The 22191-nt window shown below is 44.4% G+C and overlaps 2 protein-coding genes across 5 annotated transcripts; both read left to right on the forward strand.

The window, feature by feature from the left end:
* The first annotated feature begins 1700 nt into the window (after positions 1-1700).
* Positions 1701-7273, forward strand: spata7 (spermatogenesis associated 7). The gene is made up of 12 exons (XM_086126852.1): positions 1701-1940; positions 2222-2284; positions 2367-2456; positions 2554-2601; positions 2765-2868; positions 3153-3604; positions 3673-3718; positions 4456-4571; positions 4636-4674; positions 4756-4833; positions 5274-5331; positions 5459-7273. The coding sequence occupies exons 1-12, from the start codon at positions 1901-1903 to the stop codon at positions 6008-6010; spliced, it is 1686 nt and encodes a 561-aa protein (XP_085982978.1). The 5' UTR covers positions 1701-1900; the 3' UTR covers positions 6011-7273.
* A 197-nt stretch (positions 7274-7470) lies between these two features.
* On the forward strand, positions 7471-22165 carry ptpn21 (protein tyrosine phosphatase non-receptor type 21). Of its 4 annotated transcripts, none has more exons than XM_086126849.1 (20): positions 7471-7914; positions 8788-9082; positions 9545-9714; positions 9933-10030; positions 11572-11639; positions 11730-11800; positions 12729-12816; positions 12890-12978; positions 13187-13274; positions 13498-13577; positions 13703-13810; positions 14835-14895; positions 15381-15462; positions 15536-17052; positions 17765-17905; positions 18943-19161; positions 20267-20395; positions 20594-20828; positions 20899-21059; positions 21375-22165. In XM_086126849.1, the coding sequence occupies exons 2-20, from the start codon at positions 8903-8905 to the stop codon at positions 21501-21503; spliced, it is 3714 nt and encodes a 1237-aa protein (XP_085982975.1). In that variant the 5' UTR covers positions 7471-7914; positions 8788-8902; the 3' UTR covers positions 21504-22165. The 4 variants fall into 4 exon arrangements, with proteins under 4 accessions (XP_085982975.1, XP_085982974.1, XP_085982977.1 ...); XM_086126848.1 differs by having other exon boundaries at positions 7472-7914; positions 15378-15462; XM_086126851.1 differs by lacking the exon at positions 13703-13810 and having other exon boundaries at positions 7474-7914.
* The last annotated feature ends 26 nt before the right edge of the window (positions 22166-22191 follow it).

Here is a 22191-nt window from a genome sequence, read left to right on the forward strand (position 1 = left end):
GAAAGAAAGTACACACACCGAGTTTATAAGGCTATATATAGTACTAATTAAGTGTATTTAACAACATGTATTTGTAAAATAGATGACAGAGTAACAAAAAAATAGTAATTTAAAAACAAAAAATACGAAGCACATTACATATATGTCCTCAAGTCTGTTATTTTAATATTATTTTTAAAAGGTACTGTACCTTGTTCGGGGTCCCAGTTAACTTGTTTCCTCGGGGTTTCTATTGGGAATTTCATCTTTTCAAAAATAATTATAATAAATAAATTAATTAATACCGAGGGTAAAAAAACGTAACTGTTTCAGAAAATCAAAATAAACGTAAATACATGATTAAAATAAATATATCTCCCCATCTTCAGACATGTCTTCTTTTAAGGACGTGTCTGCTAATGACAAGGCGAGCAAATAACCGCATTGTCTGCTGTTCGAGAGTCCCCTCCTTTTTTTCTGAATCTCGTCTGGACCAAGTGAGATGCAGTACATCTGTTTTCGAGCGAGGGGCAAACCAAAAGTCACCCCATACAAACATAAATACAATACACGCACACTAGGGACTGGCAAGCCCAGTGGGTGCCCACCCAACTTTACGCACTCGCCTCTCGTAGAACAAGGAGGGCGTTAAAAAACGGATGCTCTGCTTCCTTTAGCTTGCTCCCAATGGTCTTTTAGTATCAAATCAAGCACACTCAAAAATCTCCTCCTGAAATGTACACCAACGTCAAACATGTATTTCCAATACTCACTCTTGTGCTTTTTTCCCCGGCAGGCAAAATGTGGATTTTTATTTATTATTCCCTCATCGTTGCAGGCAGCCCGTGAGTGTGTGTGAGCACATGGTGCAAAGCCGTGGGTCACGCCCAACCATTGGTGGACCTCCACGGTGACATCATTCATATGTATGAGCACCATATGCATTATTGATGAGATTCAGACACTGGGATGGGGGACCTTTAAGGAAAAAAAATCTGATGCAATGCTTCATTACTAGAATCATTTGAGGGAGAAATGTTAATTTCAAGTTTTATTTGATGATGTGCATGGGAGACATGCTACCATACAATATCCATATTATGTTGTTAAAATTATATTGGCACGGTGTGTGTATGTGATTATTATTATTCATGAATGAAAGATGCACCTGAGAGGTATTTGGATTTCATGTTTGTTGTAGGCCAACATATAATATGCGATGTTGTGTCACTGTGTAAAAGCAAGCACGACTGCAGCAATATTTCGCCTCATAAAAAGGTAAAATCGGGAAAGATGATCGTTCTAATGTAAACTTTTCAGGCTTTAGGTAAAAGACAACAAGGAAGATGTTGGTTTTTTTGTACCCATATTTGTGTGAAGGATATTTGATAAGGAGTTTCACCCAAAAAATTTATTAGACAGTTTTGCAATAATATGGCCAAGTAGATTTGCACTATTAACAGCCTTTTCATCTAGCGTTCTCATTTGGCTTGTAGACTCAAGGGATGTGGGAACTGCTGTAAAGGCTCCTATTTAAATTTAGTATTTTTATAAATATATATGTTAAGCTCAGTATCTGACCCTACGTCTGTTGTCGCCGCTATCCAATCTCGCTTTAAAACAAACGTGTTTAAAATCATGGACGCGTTCCAGAATTTGCGTCAGCCGTCACCCGTGTTGAACTTCCGGTTTCTCCGTTATTCAATACGCATGCGTGAGTCACGAAGTGACGTAGACAGTCATAGCAACCGACATGGCGACGGTGAAGCTTTGCAATCCTCCGCTAACTGCCTTAAGAAGCTAGCTTCACATTGTCATTATTCATTGGCTCACCTCGATAAAATGTCAACAATAAACGGCGTTGTACTTTTTGGATGTATTGAGGCTTGGCCGTTGCGGTTTGGGAATAGCTCTGGCGAAAATGGGATACGCTGAGGATAGTATTGACATGGAGTCGAGAAGTACGTAACGTTGCTGAACGTTAGCATTAGGTTTGTGTGTGACTAATATAGTTTTTGGATAATATAGTGTAGTGTAGAGATAATGTTTATAATCCATATGCTTGTTGAATAATATAAAACAAAATATGGGCATGTAAAACTAACAAAATACCCGAAATGCTAATTAATGCATGCTGGCTACCAGTAAGACAAATAAAAACAGACATTGTAGAAAACAGATGCTTAGATAGTTTTAATATTGATCCCTAATCAGGATTAAAATTATTATTTTTCTATTTCAGGGAGTGTATTATGTGGTCCCGGGTCCAGCGTTAACATTAGAAGTCAGGCATTGAAAAGCAGCCGTAAGTATTGCTAATTATTAAAATTTTAAGCTATCATTTGTTGATTTTGAGAACTGTTTCTGACGCCCGTATTTTTTTTCAGCATTTAGTCCTCACTCCTCCAGCAGGTGGGCCCAAGCTCTGATTACAGATCACATGATGTCTCACTACAAAAGGATTTATTCAGCACAATGTAAGTTTTTAAAAATAGTCAAAGAACACAATGGTGAAAGAATGATAGTGTCACTCTCACTGTGAAACAAGTGACATGTTCTTGTGTTTTCTTGCAGCTGTTATCGACACCTCAGTACCCAAAAGCCTTAAGCAGAGTGTGAAGTGTAAGTAACACCATTACAGTTTACCTCAACGCCCACATTCATCGCGTAAAAGCATACACTCACAGGGCACGTTTGACAATTTAAAGGAGCCACATATGTCATTCTGTGTGCGAGAATCTGCTTGCTGATACGATACTCCGAAATGGTTCCATGTGCAAAACAGACAGCGACCGGATGAGACAAGAGCGTCTGAAGAAAGGAGGCCGTCCCCAGTCAGCACATTTGCTCTCGCACAGGAACAGCAGAGCCTCATGTTACTCGGCACACGTAAGCCACTGGAACTTTTTCAGTAGTTACAATTATAATGGAAGACGATTCAACAGATCATCTTTAATTCAATAAAAGTAATGATTATTCGTTACAACATACAACCAAACTCAGCTGTGTTACCCACCAAGCTATCTAAGCCATTAGATATCATTTTAACCATGTTACAAAAACACTTGGGTCTGCTGTTTGACGCCAAACTGGGTGGAGTGATCATTTCCTGAGTTTGTCGTCGTTTGCAGCAGGGCTCAGCCCAATTACGTTTTTTTTTCTTTCTTTTTCAGAGTCGATGTTCCATGCAGTCTGAATACAGGCCCTATCTGTGCTCAAGAAACTCCATGCACTCCACCCCTGGATTTAGCAGCTCCTTTCACGCAAAGGAGGTCCCGTCCCCGACTAAAGCTACCCCAAAGAATCATCATCATCATCGCCCTCATTCCGCCGCAGAACTCAAGTTCCGAAGCCAGGAGCCGACGTCCCACGGGCGGCCAGCGGCTAGTTACCTGTGCGCCTCGAGTGAACCGAACTTCCTCAAGGCATTTCGTGATCCTGTGCAGAAGACTTACAGCGGCGACTTGCTGGAGAAACATTCGCAGCGCTTCACCCAAGATAAGCCTTTCACACCAAAGATGCTAAAGTCGGAAAAGAGCTCATACCTGTCAAGTTATCGCTACTATCGAGCACCGGGGGGCGCCCATCCGGTTCAGGATCTCGAAGACTTGAAATTGGAGAAACGGTACACACCGCAATGTCTCACCTCAATTATGTCGTTAAGAATGATTTATATTGTTTCACCTCCTTCAGAGCCACAACTGTGCAGCACACACTGGAGTTGGATGAGCCTCCTCAGGTAATTTTGCAATTGGAATGTTTGACTATTAATACATACGGTGTAAACACATAATTATAGACTTACAAAGTCTACACACCCCTGTTTAAATGCCAGGTATTTATTTTTTAAAAAGTGACACCAAGTCAATAAAAAAGATCTCACTATTAATGTGTCCTACAACACATGCAACATATTTGGAAATGTATCTATCTTTGAGACGGGAGAAGTAAAAATAAAGGATGTAATGTTGTTGCACAAGTTTGCACACCCTCTTGTAACTGGGGAGTTGGCTGTCTTTATCATTAATCACCTTCAGTCTCATGTTAGGTGTAGGAAAAAATATATAGAAATGAGAAAAAAATCCCACTAGAACATCTAGAACCTTATTTGGGGTTAATCAGGGGCATGTTAAATGTTGGCACGTGTGAGGTGACGCCCATTTAACATGAATTTCAACATGATTGGTGAATACAAAACACAGCCATTTCAGCAACTATGAGAATGTCAACACTTGTGCAAACACATCTCAGTTTGTTTTTATTTCCTCTCTCACCCCAAAAATCCAATTGAGTTTTTACAGATTACATAGACGATATTAATGGGAGGAAAACAATGTCCATTTATCCCGGTGTCATTTTTAATATCACCCAAAAAAAACAAAAACCTGGCATTTACACAAGATTGTGCCGCTGTTTTATAGTAACTGTAAAAATCACAGTAAATAACACAATCTTGAATGTCACTCTTTGTCCCAGGAACTCAACAAAGAGCAGCAGTTGGCTGAGGGCGACCACACCGACACATATTCAATAATGCCGAAACAACAAACAAACAAAAACCGAGACTATGATCCCTTCGACTATTCCACCAGGTAAAATCGTGTACGACATAACACATTACTCTGTATGCTTTCTGAAAGGGATACTTTCATCTAGGTTCTCCTTCGAGGGGGGAAACATGTCTCCAAGTGCAGAGTAAGTTTGTTTCCATAACCCCTCATGCATAAAAATCAATCATAGAATATTTTAAAAGAACAAGAATCTCTTCTTTGACAGGGATGAAGAATTAATGTACCTTGAATTTATTAACGACGTAACGGAAGACATCTTGTCCAGAGGATCAGTCTCTGACAGGTGAGGGGTGTTCTCAGTAAAATTTCAAGTCATTTCCTGTTCTACGGTCAGTGTAGTCATTGTCATATTTCAGTACCTTGTGAGATCTTAGAGTGGGCTCAAAAAGCAGAAATAGTTGGAAATGGATTCCAGATTTTTAAAAAATGGTAAGCAGTACCTTCAAGGCATTTGGGAACTTATAATACAAATCATACCATGCGGACTACTTGTTCCCGTTTTGATTTCAAAAACATTTGAATTATGCTCCCAAGATGGAGGAGTCCTTTGACATGGACAAGAGTGCGGGGTACGCGACATGACGGGGGGGGACCTTGGCTTTGACGTCATGTCTTTTTGGACTGGGGCACTTTTTCATTATTGGGTTAACAACCACTTTAGGTTGGCTCGTGTACGTGATGGTAACAGGCTGCGGGGTATTATATGTCCATGTCTCCTTCAAGGGTCCTTAACCGGGTGATACAGCGACATATTGATATGAATCTGCAACGTCTGGATGAAGTGAGTATGCATGGGGATGCAGAATGGGGAACCTGGTTGTGATATATAGTATTAAACATTGAGGATCGTCTTTTGGGGGGGGGGGGGGGGGAGTAATGTCAAGGATTCATTGTCTGTGTTGTTTTAGGCTAAAATGCGCCACCTTCTGGACATCCTGCGCAACAACCTGGACGAGCCTTCCACTCCGTCCTCCTACAGCGAAGAGCTTGGGAAAAAAGACCTGCTCGAGTCCCTTCTTGTGATGCCCGAATCGGCCCTGGAGCAGGTGAAAACCGAAGTAGACAACAGCTTCTTTGGTCACGTGAGCAAAGGCAACAATTCTCCTGAGCACTCCCCGGAGCCCGTGTTGAGCTCCACGCCGCTTTGGTCTCCTGAACAAAGTTCTCTTCTGACACCGAACGAAAAGACGGAAGAGGGCACAAGCGAGTATGTTAGTAGTAATGAAGAAAAGGATGAAGACTACCAAGCGGTCGTGACAGACGATGATGCCAAACAGGAGGAGCTCCTTCAGGTCCAAGCTGAGTCAGCTGCTCAAGGAAAAGCCAAAGAGCTTCAAGACTTGGAAAGAAGGTTTTCGGAGTCTCTGCGTGTCAATAAAGACCCTAAAGGTGAAAACTTGGACTCTTCCAGTGAGCACCAAATAAATACACTGGCTTCAGTAAGCGACGACGACTTTTGAATGTTGCACACACTGAACTTTAAAGCCTCTTCAAGACCGAGGATGCTTCAACCTTGCTGCATGAGAGCTCTTTTCTTTTCACACTGAACCCAGAAAAAGGCAGGATTTTGTGGCAACTGTGACCTAACACAGCATTCCCGATATCATACACTTGGTTGCAATGAAATCGACCTGACATTTTGAACAGAGCTTATCCTGTTCACGGTCACGGGAGCAGCAGCCTATCCCAGCTGACTTTGGATGACCCTGCAGTGGTCGCCAGTCAGTCACAGGGCACATACAGACACAGATGAGCATTTGTACTCACATTCACATCGCCACTGAGAGGGAAATTAACCCATGCTGCTTGGGCCGAAGTTGGGCGGGTGTACCACGACAGCAATTTTTCATCTTTGAACGTGGTAACGGAGCAGTAACAGAAACGGTACGATGCCTATGTGTCAGGTAATGCCAGAAAGACGAGCCAGGCTGGTAAGATTTAACACCCAAGACACACAAACAAAAACAAGAACTAAATACTGAATATGCCCTGTTCATTAATAATTAATATCACTGGCCAACAACTGTTTCATTTTTTTGTAATCAGAGATGAAAGTAAACTAGATTTATCTCTAGCACCTCCGGTTTTCATCATAATAATGTGAAATATAGGAATATATTTGGTAACGTGAATTCAGATTTAGGTTCAGAAACAGATTTTTTTTTCCTGAAATGTCATGGGTATAAATAACGCATGGTGACGTGCATAGTGTGCACGCTTTTATAGATGATGCTTCAAAACAACGTCAAAAGAAAATATCTAAAAAACCTGAGTTACTAAGGAAAAAAAGGAAAGTTTTATTTAAGCGTCAAAAATACATTTACTGTAGAGACTCATAAAACCATCTGTGATTAAATTTTGCTGTGTATTATTTTTTGGGGGGGGGCATGATCTGTTCAGCTGAGGATGTAAGCTATTTATGCAGAGGCGCCCAGAATCTTGAGGAGACTTTTTTTTTTCTTTTGCCTTAACCTAACAAAGTCAAAAAATGACATACCATTATTTTGGGAAGGTAACAACAATATGAGTGGCCGAGTCTTGTGTAATCCGCTGATGCTGTTAATGTGTGTTGTTCAAGAGATAACGTTTGCTATATTTTACACAGGCTGTTTTTTATGTGTTTTATGTTACGTAAAATGAGTTGTGTTGAGTTTGTTTTTTTCTAGAGATTTAGTGAGTCCCCACAGTGTCTTTTTCAATTTGCAATAAATATTTCTACAGGATTTAATATTTGCAAGACCTATAATTGGGCGGAAAGGGAGCGTGACTGCGGTGGCTATTTTGCAAACAAACGTCGGTACTGTTGCACAATGCGATGTTTAGCGTGCGCGATAAGTTGCTGTCAGCCGAGGTGGAAGGTAAACATGGAGGTCAGCGGCCAGCCGGTCCAGGCAGCTGTCCCATTTGGACAATTCTCACTACTCGGCATTCCAGCTGTCTGAGGTCACGACTCCCCCGAAAATATCCGTGTATCCCTCCGCGACGGTGCCGCTCATACATGTTTTTCAGATCTCGTCGACGAATTTAAGCCATGGTGTCATTTTGTTTTACAACCCAAATTGTTTTAAGTATACTGCATGTTTTTGTTGGACATTTATCGAGTAATAAAACACATACAAAAGTTGTAGATCCGCGGATGAAGACACTTGTTGCGCCTCCAATCCCAGGAAGCAAAACACGGTTGGAACCTGAGTGATGCAGGACGAAGAGGGATACTTTCGCCTTCACCCAGGATCGTACACATTCGCCATTTAATGTAGTTATTTATTATTGTAAAATAAAAATAGCAAGTGTTTTATAGTGGAACTACCGCTTGGACTCAAGCCCTCATCGGATCTTTAAACTCTCTCCCGGCGGCTCAACGGTAACGTCAAGAGGCTGCGGCCAAAATATTTACCGGCGACGTCAGCTACTCCCGGGTGTCGTCTATTTGCTGGGAGTATGTTAGCAAGCTCGAGCCAAACGTGATGTTTCTTCGTGTAAATACTCTGGCAGGCGATTATCGAGACGACATTAAATACCGGGACGGTTGCTTTGATTTCATGATCCTATGCAGCGCTTAATGCTAAAGCATCAGAAGTTGCCTTTCAGAGGGGTTGAAGCGAAGTTTGGCGTAAAGTTCATTCGAAACTCTGCTAAATTGAAGCGGGCAGGGATTTAGTGCTACAGAGTGCTTGGATCCGACTAATGACTGGAGGTTGAACCACTGCTATATTCAGATCCAAATTGTCCAATGGAACCATTTTAAGTCATTTAGACTTTTTATCAAATTATTTGATTTGTCAACCAATATGTCAAACTTTTGGCTAAATTGCATGTACACCTGCGCAGTCTCCCCTTTGCTTTTAGCAATTGTGACTTTACAAAGGTATAAATACAAAATCAGACCAAATAATTACATATTGAGGGGTGTTTCTAATAATCTGACCACGTTGTGCACCTAAATAAGTGAATCAAATAATGGCAGAAGCAATACTTGGATAAAAAGTGATATCTTTGCCGTAAATATATTCTCAGAATCAATATTTGGTTTCCGAGTTTTCCAGAAAAAAAATGAAACCTTCACTTGGATCTTTATTTGAGGACGGTGACGATGTTTGAGAAAGCACTCCGGATGACACTGTGAAGTTTTGCGCCACGATAATCACCCCAAAACACAACACAATGTTTATGTTGCCGAGCAAAGCATTGCTCGCATCGTTATCCATTAATGGTATATCTTTTGTCCCCTTTTCAGGTTTGCCTGACAATGAGCCCCGTGACTTCTACCATTCATCAGGTTTTATTAGAACTGACAACGAGGCCAGTCATTTGCAAGGACTAGTCACGAAGGATCTGCACCGGCGTGAATCATGCCCTTGCCTTTCGGCTTGAAGCTCAAGCGCACGAGAAGGTACACCGTTTCCAGCAAGAGCTGCCTGGTCACTCGCATCCAGCAACTCAATGGCGAGTTTGTGGAGTTCACACTGTCAGTGGAGAGCACGGGCCAGGAATGTTTGGAGGCAGTCGCCCAGAGATTGGAGTTAAGAGAGGTATGTCAGCAATAGTTGGTTGGCTTGTTCGTTGCCCATATTAGGTTTGTTATGCACAAGGAGTATTGTTGCACCTGAACGAGAAGTGAGTGAAACATGTGTCGAATGTCGTACAATTCAGAAACGGTCTAAAATTGTTGTGGGAAAATAAAGCTCTACAATCGTACTTTTAGGAAACCAGCAGACAAAAACTGGTCAAAGTGGTTGCAAAGAATACACTTTTGAGTTTTATCATTTGGAACCAAACATCATTATCAGGAAAAAAAGTCATACAACAAATTTGCTGGTGAACATTAATCTCTGAAGTTGTACGATTCAGAAGCCGCCTGAATTTGTCAGGAAATGTACAATCTGAAGTGGCACAAAAATTGGCCATTGTTTCCAAACCAGAGGTTGAAATAGCTTTCTGTAATGCTCACCTTTTATGTGTCATGTGATATTTGTGCGTTCTCTATGCACTAGATAACGTTCTTCAGTCTATGGTATCTGAACAAGCAGAACCAGCAGAGGTGGATTGACCTGGAGAAGCCACTGAAGAAGCAACTGGACAAGTATGGCGTGGAGCCTACTGTCTATTTCGGAGTGGTGTTCTACATCCCTAGTGTCGCCCAGCTGCAGCAGGAGATCACAAGGTAACAATGTTTTGTTTTCTTTTAGTCCAGAACAGATTTAAAAAAAGATGACTTCGATATTGTCTGAATATTGACAAACCCCACTAGGTAAAGGCCAAGGAAACAACAATATTGCAGCTAGCGGTAGCAGTCAACACCATACCATTGCCTTATATATATATATATATATAGATATTACAAAATATTTGAAATCAAAATAACCATGTCTGTTTTCACAGATATCAGTATTATCTACAGTTGAAGAAGGATGTGCTGGAGGGCCGCATCTCGTGCACTTTAGAACAAGCCATTCGCTTGGCTAGCCTTGCCATACAAGGTAGCGTGAATGTTTTTTGTATGCGTCTGCTATTGTGCAATTGGTTTCATCGCCTGCTGCCTCAGACGAAGGAATTACGAGCACGACAAATCGTGATTATCCATAAGACGCAATGACAACAACGCCCCATGAAAGTAGTTCTCGCATAATAGCCCGAGGTGTTTGTCGGCGCTGTTGCAGAGAAGAGCAGGTATTTAAGAAGACGTCAGTACCTGTACAAGCACATTTAAAGACGTGTTTAATAATGATATGCCATACTTAAAAATATTGGCTATCCCTCTGGTAGACAGACACCTTGCCAGACACTAATTACTTTACTAGTTGTTACATCTGCCACATTAAAAAAATAAATACCGACCCCCAGAAAAGTAATTCACTTCCTGAATACTTAACTCTGTTCATAGATTTCAGTGTTTGCTGTTGGATAATAAAGAAGTTAACGACTGAGCCCATTTGCACTCTTTAGCTAACTAAAACAGCAGCACCAACACACATTCTGTCATCTCTGGACTACAAATGGCATCTGATCAAAAGCCGCATCAGCTAAATTTATCCCCAAAACAAAAACGTCCACAAATTGGCCGCTTTATTTTTAGCCCGAGTCTCCGCGTTATCAAAGAGGACATGAGCAAAGTGAGAGGTCACTCAAATGGATTTTACGTGTCACAGCAATACCGAACCATATTTATAATTTCATATGTACCTGTGGGTGAAATTGCAGGGCTTGGGGTAAAAATTAAACGAGCGGCGTATGCACTAAAGTAAACTGGAGCGTCAGTATATCCCCATTTTTTATCTTTATTCTTGCCCCTGTTCTCTCTTTGTAGCAGCCTGCATCTTCCTTGACTGACACTCTATCTTTTGATGGTTTTGTTTGGGGGGTGTTTTCTTGAAAAAATACTGTTTGCGATTGGGTTTTTTTTTTTCCCAAGAAATTTTGAATTTACTGGTAATATTGTTGTTTGACTTTAAAATCATATTCAACACACACACACAGTGACTTGTAAATGTGTGAATCTGAGTTCAAGTACCCTGAGCCCAAAGCTGTGACATATCCTACCAACCTTTTGGCCAGCCAGAAGAATCTCAAACACTGCTGGCGAAGTTATATTGGTCCCTACTGCTTGTGTGCCTGCAGTTTAGCATAGCAGAGCCTCTGAGATCACTTTTGGACCTCAAAGACCTTCACCATTTCTATATTTTTGTCCGCTTCCACTACTGCGAACTAAATTCATCCAAAAAAAAAAAAAAGTCACATTGTGCCAAAATGAAATGGACAAACTCCCATCTTGGGTCCCCAACAGGGGCACTGGAGTGAAGGGTGTGTTTTAGAGCATTGCTGATGCCGAGGATAGTGAACATAGTTGCAAATGTTGCCAGGAGTCCGCCTGAAGCTTCAGCAGATGCGTTGACGCCGTTTGACACGTTTGCATGTGAAAGGAAAATCAAATGACTGGACACCTTTCTTAAATGCAAGCTTTACGTTTGGCAAATACACATTGTGGACTTTTTCTTGATGGATGTTTCTCTCCGTTTACAAGCTGATTTTGGAGACTTCAATCGCTACGATTCCCAGGAGTTTCTTCAGAAGTTTGCGCTCTTCCCTATCGTAAGCACTTTCCCTAATTCCTGCTGTGCCCACGCGAAGAAAATACATTTTCGGTAATCACTTTGCGCCGTTGGGGCTTTGTCATTGCAGGACTGGATCCAGGATGAGCGAGTGCTGGAGGAGGCCACTCAGAAAGTGGCTCTTCTCTATCAGTCTTATAGGTGAGCCACATTGACGTACGGCCAGTCGTCCCCGTTTTCATCAGTTGATTCATTCAAACAAAGTCAAATGCCTCACAACAAACCACATGTCGCTCTCCTCTCTTATTGGTCTGAAGAATGTAAACAGGAAGATTTGTTCATGGACTAGCGAGTGAAAAAGTCTTGATCAACACAACAGTGACCGTAATCTAGCTCGTAGCCCACTCAACCGTGACAGCGTTCTCTTGCAAACGGGCCAAGACCACCTCTTCAAGCGCTCTTGCTCCAGACTTGACTGAACAAACGTCACCACCACATTTGGCTTTCAAGGAGCCTTACGGTTTTTTTTTCCTCCCCACACTTTAAAACTGTTCCAACATGACCCTAAAGCTTGTCTGTAACGTTCTCTTGCCAAGGAACAAGACTAACATACGTTTCTTGTTTTGTTGACACCGGACAGTTTTTTGGGTTTCATGCAAGTGAGCAACTGTTTACGCCGCCGGCCTTGTGCCGCGGGTTCAATGGCAAGTGCGGCTTTTCGACTGGTGATTTCTACTTGTCGAGTGTGGAGAGAAAAGTAAGCGCGCGAAAAGGCAATAAAATCATTTTCTCTCATGGAGGCATCACTTGATACGGTACAGTCTGCATATGCGCGATGGCCATATCCCCAAACACAAACTCGCCGTGTGTCGAAAACTTAATTGACAATTCAAGGATGCGCCTGCCTACACTTGATGAGAGACCCAACTATTTGCTTACAAGATGGAAATTCACGTTTTCATATTATGGCTCCTTTTAAACTCATTCACTCCCAAAGACGTTTTAAACGTCTTTTCAGACTTGGTCTAGATTTCGCTGGTACTGAATGAGTTAACCATACCAACCCTGTCCAGTGTGAACACAGTGCTGCGCACGCGATATTGAAATTATTGGCTTGTGTCGTTCTCAGGGGTTTGTCGTCCCCAGAGGCCGAGATGTTGTACATGCAAGAAGTGGAGAAAATGGAAGGCTACGGCCACGAGAGTTATCAAGCCAAGGTCGGTTCGAGCTGGCTTCCAATGCGGGCCATAAAATGTCAAATCTGTTGCTTTTCTCACGTTGCGTAAACAGGACAACACGGGCACGGACGTGACTTTGGGCTCCTGCCTCGATGGCATCTTTGTCAAACACAAAAATGGCAGGCCTCTACAGTTGTTCAGGTAATCCATGCGGTTCTCTTACACCTACATTTGGCCTGAAAGGAACCAAGTCACAGAGACCGACTGCTCCGTAAACATTGTCTCACTATTTAGCGACACGAATGCTAGACCCGCTCTCCCTTGCGTGTCGTTGCTATTGAGCATTTTGCTGCGACTGCAATGACATCACGCAATGACTCCTTTCTTTTTGCTTAAATTGGCCGTGTAGGTGGAATGAAATTAACAACATGAGTCACAACAGGTCTTTCTTTGCCTTGGAGTTTCTCAACAGAGAGGAGAGTGTCCAGTTCCAGACCGTAAGTCTCTCTCTCTCAACCCCCCCCCCCCCCCCCTTCTCGACATTGCTCTCTCAGTGGAATTAGGTTCAGCCAGTCAGAACAACATGCTGTTGTTGTCTGGGTTATATAGGCCATTAAAGTCACATAGCATCATCTGAAAGTCTGTTTGTAGGAATGCAAGCTGCAATCTTCTCTCTGTGTCTTGTCTTTTTTTTTCACTTCCCCTTGTTTTGTATCGCAGGAAGACATGGAAACTTCCAAATACGTGTATCGCATGTGTCTGGCCCGACTCAAGTTTTATAAGCTCAACAAGAGCAGCCTGTAAGTTTCACACGTCTCGCCCTCTTCCTGCCTCTTTTTTGTCGCTTGTCTGTTGAGCGCCACTCCTGATTCTTGGAAGACTCACCTCTGACCTCCTCCTACGCCCCCCCCCCCCTCCTCCTCAGGGAGGAGTGTGCCCCCATGCCTCCTGTGGGCTCCCAGAAGTCCCTCCTCACTCTAGCCTTTCCTCGTTTTCCAATGCTCTCTCGTCCCTCTCCGCCTTCAAATAAGGGGTGAGCAGCGCAGTTTGCCAAAAACAAGTACAACCAGCAAACGCAGAAGCTAATTATTCGGACTACAGTACTTTCTTTGCTAAGCTACTCATTTGTCATGCACTGTCAGAGACATTCATTGAACTATCAGTTCAATGTTATTGTGGTTATGGCGCACACAGTATACTGAAAGCTGCTTTAACTAAGGCTGCACTCATCACAATTTTCTGGCCAAGCCCTTATTTTGAAAAAGTCTGACCTGCTGATCCCATTTTTTTTTCTATAACCCAACAGCATACACCTTCAATGTTCCAATTTTGTTTTCTTGTAAAACATTGAACGATACCTGTGAAACTGTACAAACAGGTTGTTTAAAGTGCACAAGATGTCGTTCTATAAATAAAAATGGAAAGACGATTTATGAGTCATCTCGCAGCAGAAGAGGACAGTTGCTGACTTTTTCAGACCTCTGCGAAGGGAGATGAAATCTGAGAAGATCTGGTTTATTTTAAGGGACGGGCCGATGGTCGATTTCCTCCCCACCCACCAAAATTCAGGAAATTGCTGCTGATCCCGACTGATCAATCCATGAACCCCTAGTTTAAATTTTTCTTTGTTTGTTTGTGAGAACTTTTTACCCTCCACACATTGGCAATGATTTATATCATTGAATTAATTATCTCAGATTCAGAGATTGTTATGTCCCTAATTCTTATTAGGTGGCTGCAATGAATCGAATATTTGATTCTTAAAACTCATTCACTGCCATTGACAGCTGTCGGTGATGTCTGTTAAATGCAAGGGCTGGCAGTGAATGAGTTAAGAGTAATTTTCCCTCTTGCTGCGTTATCTTGACAGCTACTACAATCTTCATAAAGGAAATATCACAAAGCTCTGACTTGTGACGAGTCGACTATGATTGTGTTCACTCCTAAAATCGGGACTGCATATAATGTATTCTAGTAAAAATGGATTTCAGGTTTTTCAGTGACCTTTTAAGTACCATGTTTTTTTTTTGTAGTTGACTGGCTTGTTTTCTCACCAGACAAACACAGTCCACAGTCGTCAACCCGGTCAGACGTCGATCGTCAACAAGATTGTCCCTGGTGAGTTCAGTGCGCACTTATTTATTCAACTGTTTATTCCCGCCAAGCAATTTGATTGGATAAGAGTGTTGTGATACAGTACATCAACATTGTGACTTAATCTTGGACATCATTCTGCGCCATGTGTTTTAAACAGTGAACCGAGGCTACATCACTGTTTAGTGTGTGTGTTTTTTTTTTTTGAACAGAACTACATTTGTCACATCAAATCATTTGATCAGCTTTAGTTTGAAAGGTGCCAACAAGCATCCAAAAAGTGACAAAGAAATGTCAATTTCTTGCATCCAAAATGAACACGGCTACTCCTTACATTCCATCTCCGTTTCGCATAGCTGGCGTTTTGGAGGCTTTTATTGAGAATTAAGATAGTCAGCTTCCTCCATAGAGTGGACACTGAGCAACCTAGAGCATGGACTAGTTAACCAAGTTAGTCGCTGTAATGTAAACATCATAATTCATTTTTTTCCCCCCTTCCTGAACAGCAGACAAAGCCTCAGGGCTTCATGATGCCCCCGCCACAAATGCACTACAACGGCCACTTCACGGAGCCCTACACGTCATCGCAAGGTAACTTTAAACTTTGCTGCATCGGCGGTCATCATCGGCGCTCATCCCCCCCGGACATGTTGCTTTGTTATAGACAACCTGTATATGAACAGCCAGAATGGTTACTACTACCACTCCCAGACCAGCCTGGACTGCCCACCTATGGAGTACGGCAGCGGCGGGCGCTTGCGGAACGGCAGCGTGTACAGCGCCCACAGCACCAGCTCCCTGACCAACCCCCAGCACTACCTCCAGCCCTCGCCCATGTCCTCGAACCCCTCAATCACCAGCGACGTCACCCGGCCTGACTACGTGCCCTCTCACCGCCACAGCGCCCTCATCCCGCCTTCCTACCGCGCCACTCCAGACTACGAGACGGTGATGCGGCAGAAGAGCCGAGGCGGCGGGGGGATGCTTTTGTCTCCGGAGCACCGGCAAAGTCACTCAATGAGGAACCTGAACATCGGGAACTCGTACGCTTACAGCAGGCCGGACCCTCTTGTTTACAGTCAGCCCGAGATCCGAGGGGAGCACGGCGGCACCGCCCAGCACCACTACCACCACCACCACTATCCCTTCCACGTGGGCTCCAGCTTCCACAGCCCGTCGCCGTACCACGCTTACCCAATCGAGAGGAGACCCGTGGTGGGAGCCGTCAGCGTCCCAGAGCTCACCAACGTCCAACTCCAACAAGCCCAAGAGTACCCGGCCCCCAACATCATGAGGACGCAGGTGTACAGACCGCCTCCGCCGTACCCGTACGCTCACCCACGGCCCGCCAACAGCACGCCGGACCTGTCGCGTCACCTCTACGTCAGCAGCAGCAACCCGGACCTGATCATCACGCGTCGCGTCCACCACTCGGTGCAGACGTTCCAGGAGGACAGCTTGCCCGTGGCTCATTCTCTGCAAGAGGTCTCCGAGCCTCTTTTGAGCGGACCCGCGCAGAGACCACCTTTCCACGCACAGAAGCGCAACTCCATCGAGATAGCCGGACTGGCGCAGAGCCTCGAAGGGATGCGAGTGAAAGACCGGCACGTGTCACCTTCGGCGGCCGAGGCTGCCTCGCCTCCCCCGGCCCTGCGCGGAGTTTGCTCGCGGGGTTCCCAACTCAATGTGTTTTTGGAGCGTGTCAAGACGGAAGACGGGAGCGACGCCAAGGACGACGTGCAGTACGGACACAAGAAATCCCTCTCTGACGCCACCATGCTGGTGCACAGCAGTGGCGATGAGGAGGAGTTTGAAGAAGACGCAGGGCGCCACACGCCGCTCTCCCACAAAGCGATCGCCGCCATCATTCCAGAGGGGTCTCCGCAGCGCGTCTTCACGGCTCCTCAACAACAGACTCCCATTGAGCCCCCGCCTGCTTATCCCATCGGCTCGTCTCTGGACCCCTCGCTGACCGCCGCCCTCACCTACAAGGCTCATCCTCTGATCCACGAAGCTGTGCCTCTGCACCTGCGCGAGGAGCGACAACGCAGAATCATGCCCTCGGTCTCAGAGGGAGATCTGAGCGGCGAGGCCAAGCACAAGTCCAAGAAGGACTTGAAGAAGAGACCCGTGTCTGATGTGCCTCAGGCCAAGAAGATCATCGAAGGTTTACCTCCTCCGGTGAGTCGTTTCTGACATTACATTTTGAGCCCCTTTCACGCAGCCTATCAAGGCAGGTGTTTTTGAGCCACTGCATCGATGTAATTTGGAGTTTTGGAGTCAACCCATTACTTTGTTGGCTTCAGAGTTTGTATCGTACGTATAAACGTAAGTGAGTTGTCTGCGGGGGTGTAATCAAGTTGAACACCAGACACTTCTCCTGCCCTTGGACAAGTAGTGTTTACGTCATACAGTCAAACCTTGGTTTTCGACTGTATTTGACAGTAGCGGCTAGTGTGGCACCTGTAATGCTCCAATTTTGCAGAAAGTAGCATTGTGAAAATCACTTCAGTCAGACATCTATATGCATCGATGTATTTATTCATTTTTTTTGACCCCACCTCGCTATATTTAATGCTGTGACGTGTACATTTGATCCATTATCATCCATATAACCTCATGCGCCGTCAATTGCCCTTCCTCCCGGGCCCATTAAATCTCAACAAGCCTTCAGCATTGTATCAGCGTGACATCAGCTTACTTCAGCTGCTGTGGTATGACACTCAATTTAGAAGTACGTCAGGAAACCGGCTGGGTGACATTTCACCGCAGATGCTCTCAGCGGGGCGCTGTTGTCTCCACCCTCAGAGCGAACTACCCTTCGTCGGCTGCGGGAATCATACAGAGAATCCGCCTCAACGTAACCCTGCATCTACTCCTTTTGCCACGCCAGGGCATGAAGAAGAGCGTGCGGTCGGATGTGAGGAAGATGGGGGCCCTCAAGGTGGCCCATCTCAACGGCCTGTCGATGTCCAGGCACCCGGTGCAGAGCGAAGCAAAGGACGAGCCTGAACGAGACTCCAATGACGAAAGGGTAAGGATGAATCTGAACACTTTGTGAAACTTAGCAGCCACTTGTTTCGAGTGAAACTGGTTAGCCAAGTTCACCTGGATGAAGCTTAAACAGTACACGTTGTGGGTGAATTCATTCCTGTAAATTGGATTTCACAATAAGGGGGAGTCTGAGTGCTTCTTGTCGAGGCAAGCGGGTTCATTGAAGCGATATGCTCGGAAGTGGATGAACGTGCGCGGCGCGTGAATAGTTAGCTAGCCAATCATCAACACCTCTGTCGTTAGTTTGTTACCGGCCTCTCTCACTCAGTCATGCACGGCAACAAATGAAAGTCGTTGCCCCAGACAGAATGTTCCCCCCGCTAGCTAGATTATCTCTCGACAACTGTAAATGGGAAAAGAATGTGAATTGTTGACACCCTCGCTAAACGGTACCTGTGCATCGATGCCAGAATGGAGAGGATCATCATTGCTACATATGCAATCATGAACCCACGTTGCATGAACAGTTAAAACAGGAGAATACAGGCAATTTGTAACAGCAAATTAGACTCCACCAGCAAAGAAGCAGAAGCATTATTTCAATTTTGCTTTTGATGGTGCGCACTGGATAAGGTACATTCAAGAACCACCAACACCGCAGGACATCTGCTATGGAAGAATCACTGTCAATGAATTACACCTAACAAGCAATAATTTTGTTGCTAAGGCCTGAGCATGAAAAACAGCAAATAGTGGAGGCTGGTGTATACAGAACCTCAAATCTCACAAAATATGTTGTCACAAACGACGATGGCCGTCCCAAATTGTGTTTTCCTTTTGAGTCATATTTTTGTAGAACCTTAAATTGTCTGACTTGACTTTGAAGGTTCCAAAGTACTGTTCTACGTTATATCATCTGTTGTGTTAAGACTATTCAGACTCTGCGTTGATATTCCTTTGATTCATTGTTGTTGACAACTAAAATCCAGTCCACTTTGGATGTGTTTTCAGTCACAATAACTTTTGACACAATACACTGGGAAACAAAACTAAACTAAATTGCCAATCCTGTTTCAGTGCAAATTCCTGGAGCAGCACATGGAGATGGGCGAACTGCTGAAGGAGTACGAGAGCATCCCTAAATGTCGCTCGACGGCCGATTGCACAGTCGCCCAGATGGCCGAGAGCGCCGACAAGAACCGCTTCCAGGACGTGCTGCCCTACGACGACACCCGTGTGGAGCTGGTGCCCACCAAAGAGAACAACACGGGCTACATCAACGCGTCGCACATCAAAGTAAGAGCTCGCGCATTCCACTGAGAGCCAAAGCGAGACAAGACTCAAAGGTTTGATTCACACTGTATCTGTTTGCCTCCAAAATCGTCTTCCCTTGGAATGGTTTTGAAAATCTAGCCCGTGACACCAGTTTATCTATCAGGAGTAGACCCACAAAAACATCTCAACACCCCTTGCTCGAAAAGACAAAGTTTGGAGCGCCCATTTTTGGCTCATTTTGGACCTTTGCAGGTGTTCTTAAACAGGCTAGATAAGAGATTTTGTAGACAAAGCGCTTTTGGACAGTTTTGCTTGGCAGCACAAAATATGGTTGTCATGTCCATCCTTATGCCCATAAAAAATAAAATCTCAAGATGCCCTGCCAGAAAACACACAGGAAGTCAGCCGTTTTAGCTTTGTGGCCACTTTAGAGTTGATGTTGACATTTTTCCATGTGTCCAGTTTGACTTAGCAAAATGACAAACACCCGCATTAAGTGTCTCAAGAATCCGTACACGGAATAACAGTGGAAGTCAGCCATTTTGGTAGTCTTTTATTATGTTTTTGGGTGGGGTTTTTTTGAGGGGGGGGGGGTATGGCAATTTCTAGGGGCTAGTCAAAGATGGACTACTCACCGAGATTTTGGAAATTCAGCCCTGGAAGCCAGGTTCACTTCACATTATGAAATTTGAAAACCCACCAAAAAAAAAAAAAAGTTTGAAGGACTCATGACTAAAAAGGCTGTGAAACTCCTATTTTAAGGCCCTGTTCTTTATTTTCATGAACTTGTCCAAGAGGTTTTATCTGATTGCGACCAAATTTCAGTCACACAAACGAGATCGGTAGGCGATGCTCAATTGTGCAACAATTACATTTGTCATCGTGGGAGGGCGGAGCAGGGCGGTGAAACTTGATGACTTGTCAAAACACTCTTTGGATAGCCGATGAGTGTTTATATGTCAGAACAAGTAACACAACCGTCCAGAAAAATGTGCAGCATCCTGCAACGCGAGTGAGTGTCGGGAGGCTTGTGGTTGAACAGGTTTTCCTGTAACTTGTGTTTTTTTTGCAGTTTTTGTTTTGTTTTGCTTTTGAAAGAGGAAGTGTTTGTCTTTTGTCTCGGCAGATCAACATAGGAGGACACGAGTGGAACTACATCGCCAGCCAGGGGCCTCTTTCCAACACATGCCAGGACTTCTGGCAAATGGTGTGGGAGCAAGGTGTCGCCATCATCGCCATGGTTACCGCCGAAGAGGTGCGTTGTTTGAACAGACCCCTTTCCCACTGTCTTCTGAAGGGCACAAACTTTCTGCCTTCAGAGCTAGTATGAAAGCTCAAAGTGAGGTGGGATGGGCCTTTGCGCCTAAGGGAGTGTGTGTGTGACGTTTCACTCCCGACACTGGCTTTGCCTTCCCGCGGCGCGTTAAAAGCGATCGTCTCCCCTCTTGCGCAGGAGAGCGGGCGAGAGAAGAGCTTCCGCTATTGGCCTCGTCTCGGCTCGCGGCACAACACGGTGACGTACGGCCGCTTCAAGATCACGACGCGCTTCCGCACCGAGTCGGGCTGCTACGCCACGACGGGCCTGAAGATCAAACACCTGCTGTCGGGCCAGGAGCGCACCGTGTGGCACCTGCAGTACACAGACTGGCCAGACCACGGCTGTCCCGATGATTTCAAAGGCTTCCTCAGTGAGTCGTTTTGCTACGGACTTTGGCGATGACTTTTGGAGACCTAACGTGGGTGTCGCGGTGTTTCCAGCCTACCTGGAGGAGATCCAGTCGGTGCGGAGGCACACCAACAGTATCAGCGAGCCAAAAAACAGCAACCTGCCCGTACTGGTGCACTGCAGCGCTGGAGTGGGGCGCAGCGGCGTGGTCATCCTCTCCGAGATCATGATCGCCTGCCTGGAACACAACGAGGTAAACGTATGATAGGAGACGTTCACACTGGGGCCATTTTGAAAAGGAATCCAATTGTGACTTTTTTTTTTTTCTTTGTTCCCCTCAGTATTGCGATGACGCTTATTTACTTTACGTATGCCGTTATTTTTTTGTCAAGGTGCTCAAGAAGTGCTGCTCACATGTTCACGCGCCATTGTTTCATGAAACATGGTCATTTTGCTTGTCTCCCGAAAAAGTTAGCATGTTATTTAGCTTGGGGGGCGTTATTGCTTTGTATTGAGTAGCTCGACCCGTTCCTTACGTCTTCCATCATTTCCATTTCTCACCCCGCAGATGCTGGACATCAAAACTGTTTTGATGAAGCTGCGCCAGCAGAGGATGATGATGGTCCAGACCTTGTCCCAGTACACCTTCATCTACAAGGTGCTCGTCCAGTACCTCCGCAACTCCCGCCTCATCTGAGAACCCCGAAAATATGCCGTGTGCTCCTACAAGGCTGACCCACAACTCTCCTAAACAGTATTATAGTGTTTTGTTTTGTTTTACATTGATTCTTGCTGGGTAAAGCACTTTTTAACAGTACTCTGCTGTAGCGCTCAAGCTGCGTCAAAACTATGACGACCAACGTGACTTCATGACAAAGCGAGCACAAGGTGACAAATGAAGGAAAATGACGCAGCGACACAGGATTCTTTTTAAACTTGAAAGTTGTTTTATTTAAACATTTGATCAAGTGCCTGCAAACTATTTTTTTTCATCATGGACAGTGTGATTGCGGTGAAACAAAATGTTTGTGTGGCTTTTGTGTATGTGTGTGCTGAACTGCAACAAGAAGGTCAGAAGACGCATGCACGACACCGCATGTGACTTAAAATCCTTCTAAATTTCAGGGTTTCAGATTTTTGTTTTTCTAACACTGACCGAGTCTTAGGGGTTTTTTTTGTGGCCGTTTTGTCCATGTTCATGTTTTTGTTGATAATGTACACAATGTAAGATTTGTGTTGTTTACTGTACAAACTGTATAAAGTCTATCTATGATGCACAAACTAAATGGTGTGCCTCTGAAATGTTTAAATAAGAACATTAAAAAAAAGTGACTAGAATAAACATGTTCAGCAATTGTGGCCAGGCGGTGATTATTCACTCAACA

This window comes from Hippocampus guttulatus, chromosome 13 (assembly GCF_054856545.1).
Source record: "Hippocampus guttulatus isolate MCC_2025c chromosome 13, RoL_Hgut_1.0, whole genome shotgun sequence".
Classification (NCBI taxonomy): domain Eukaryota; kingdom Metazoa; phylum Chordata; class Actinopteri; order Syngnathiformes; family Syngnathidae; genus Hippocampus; species Hippocampus guttulatus.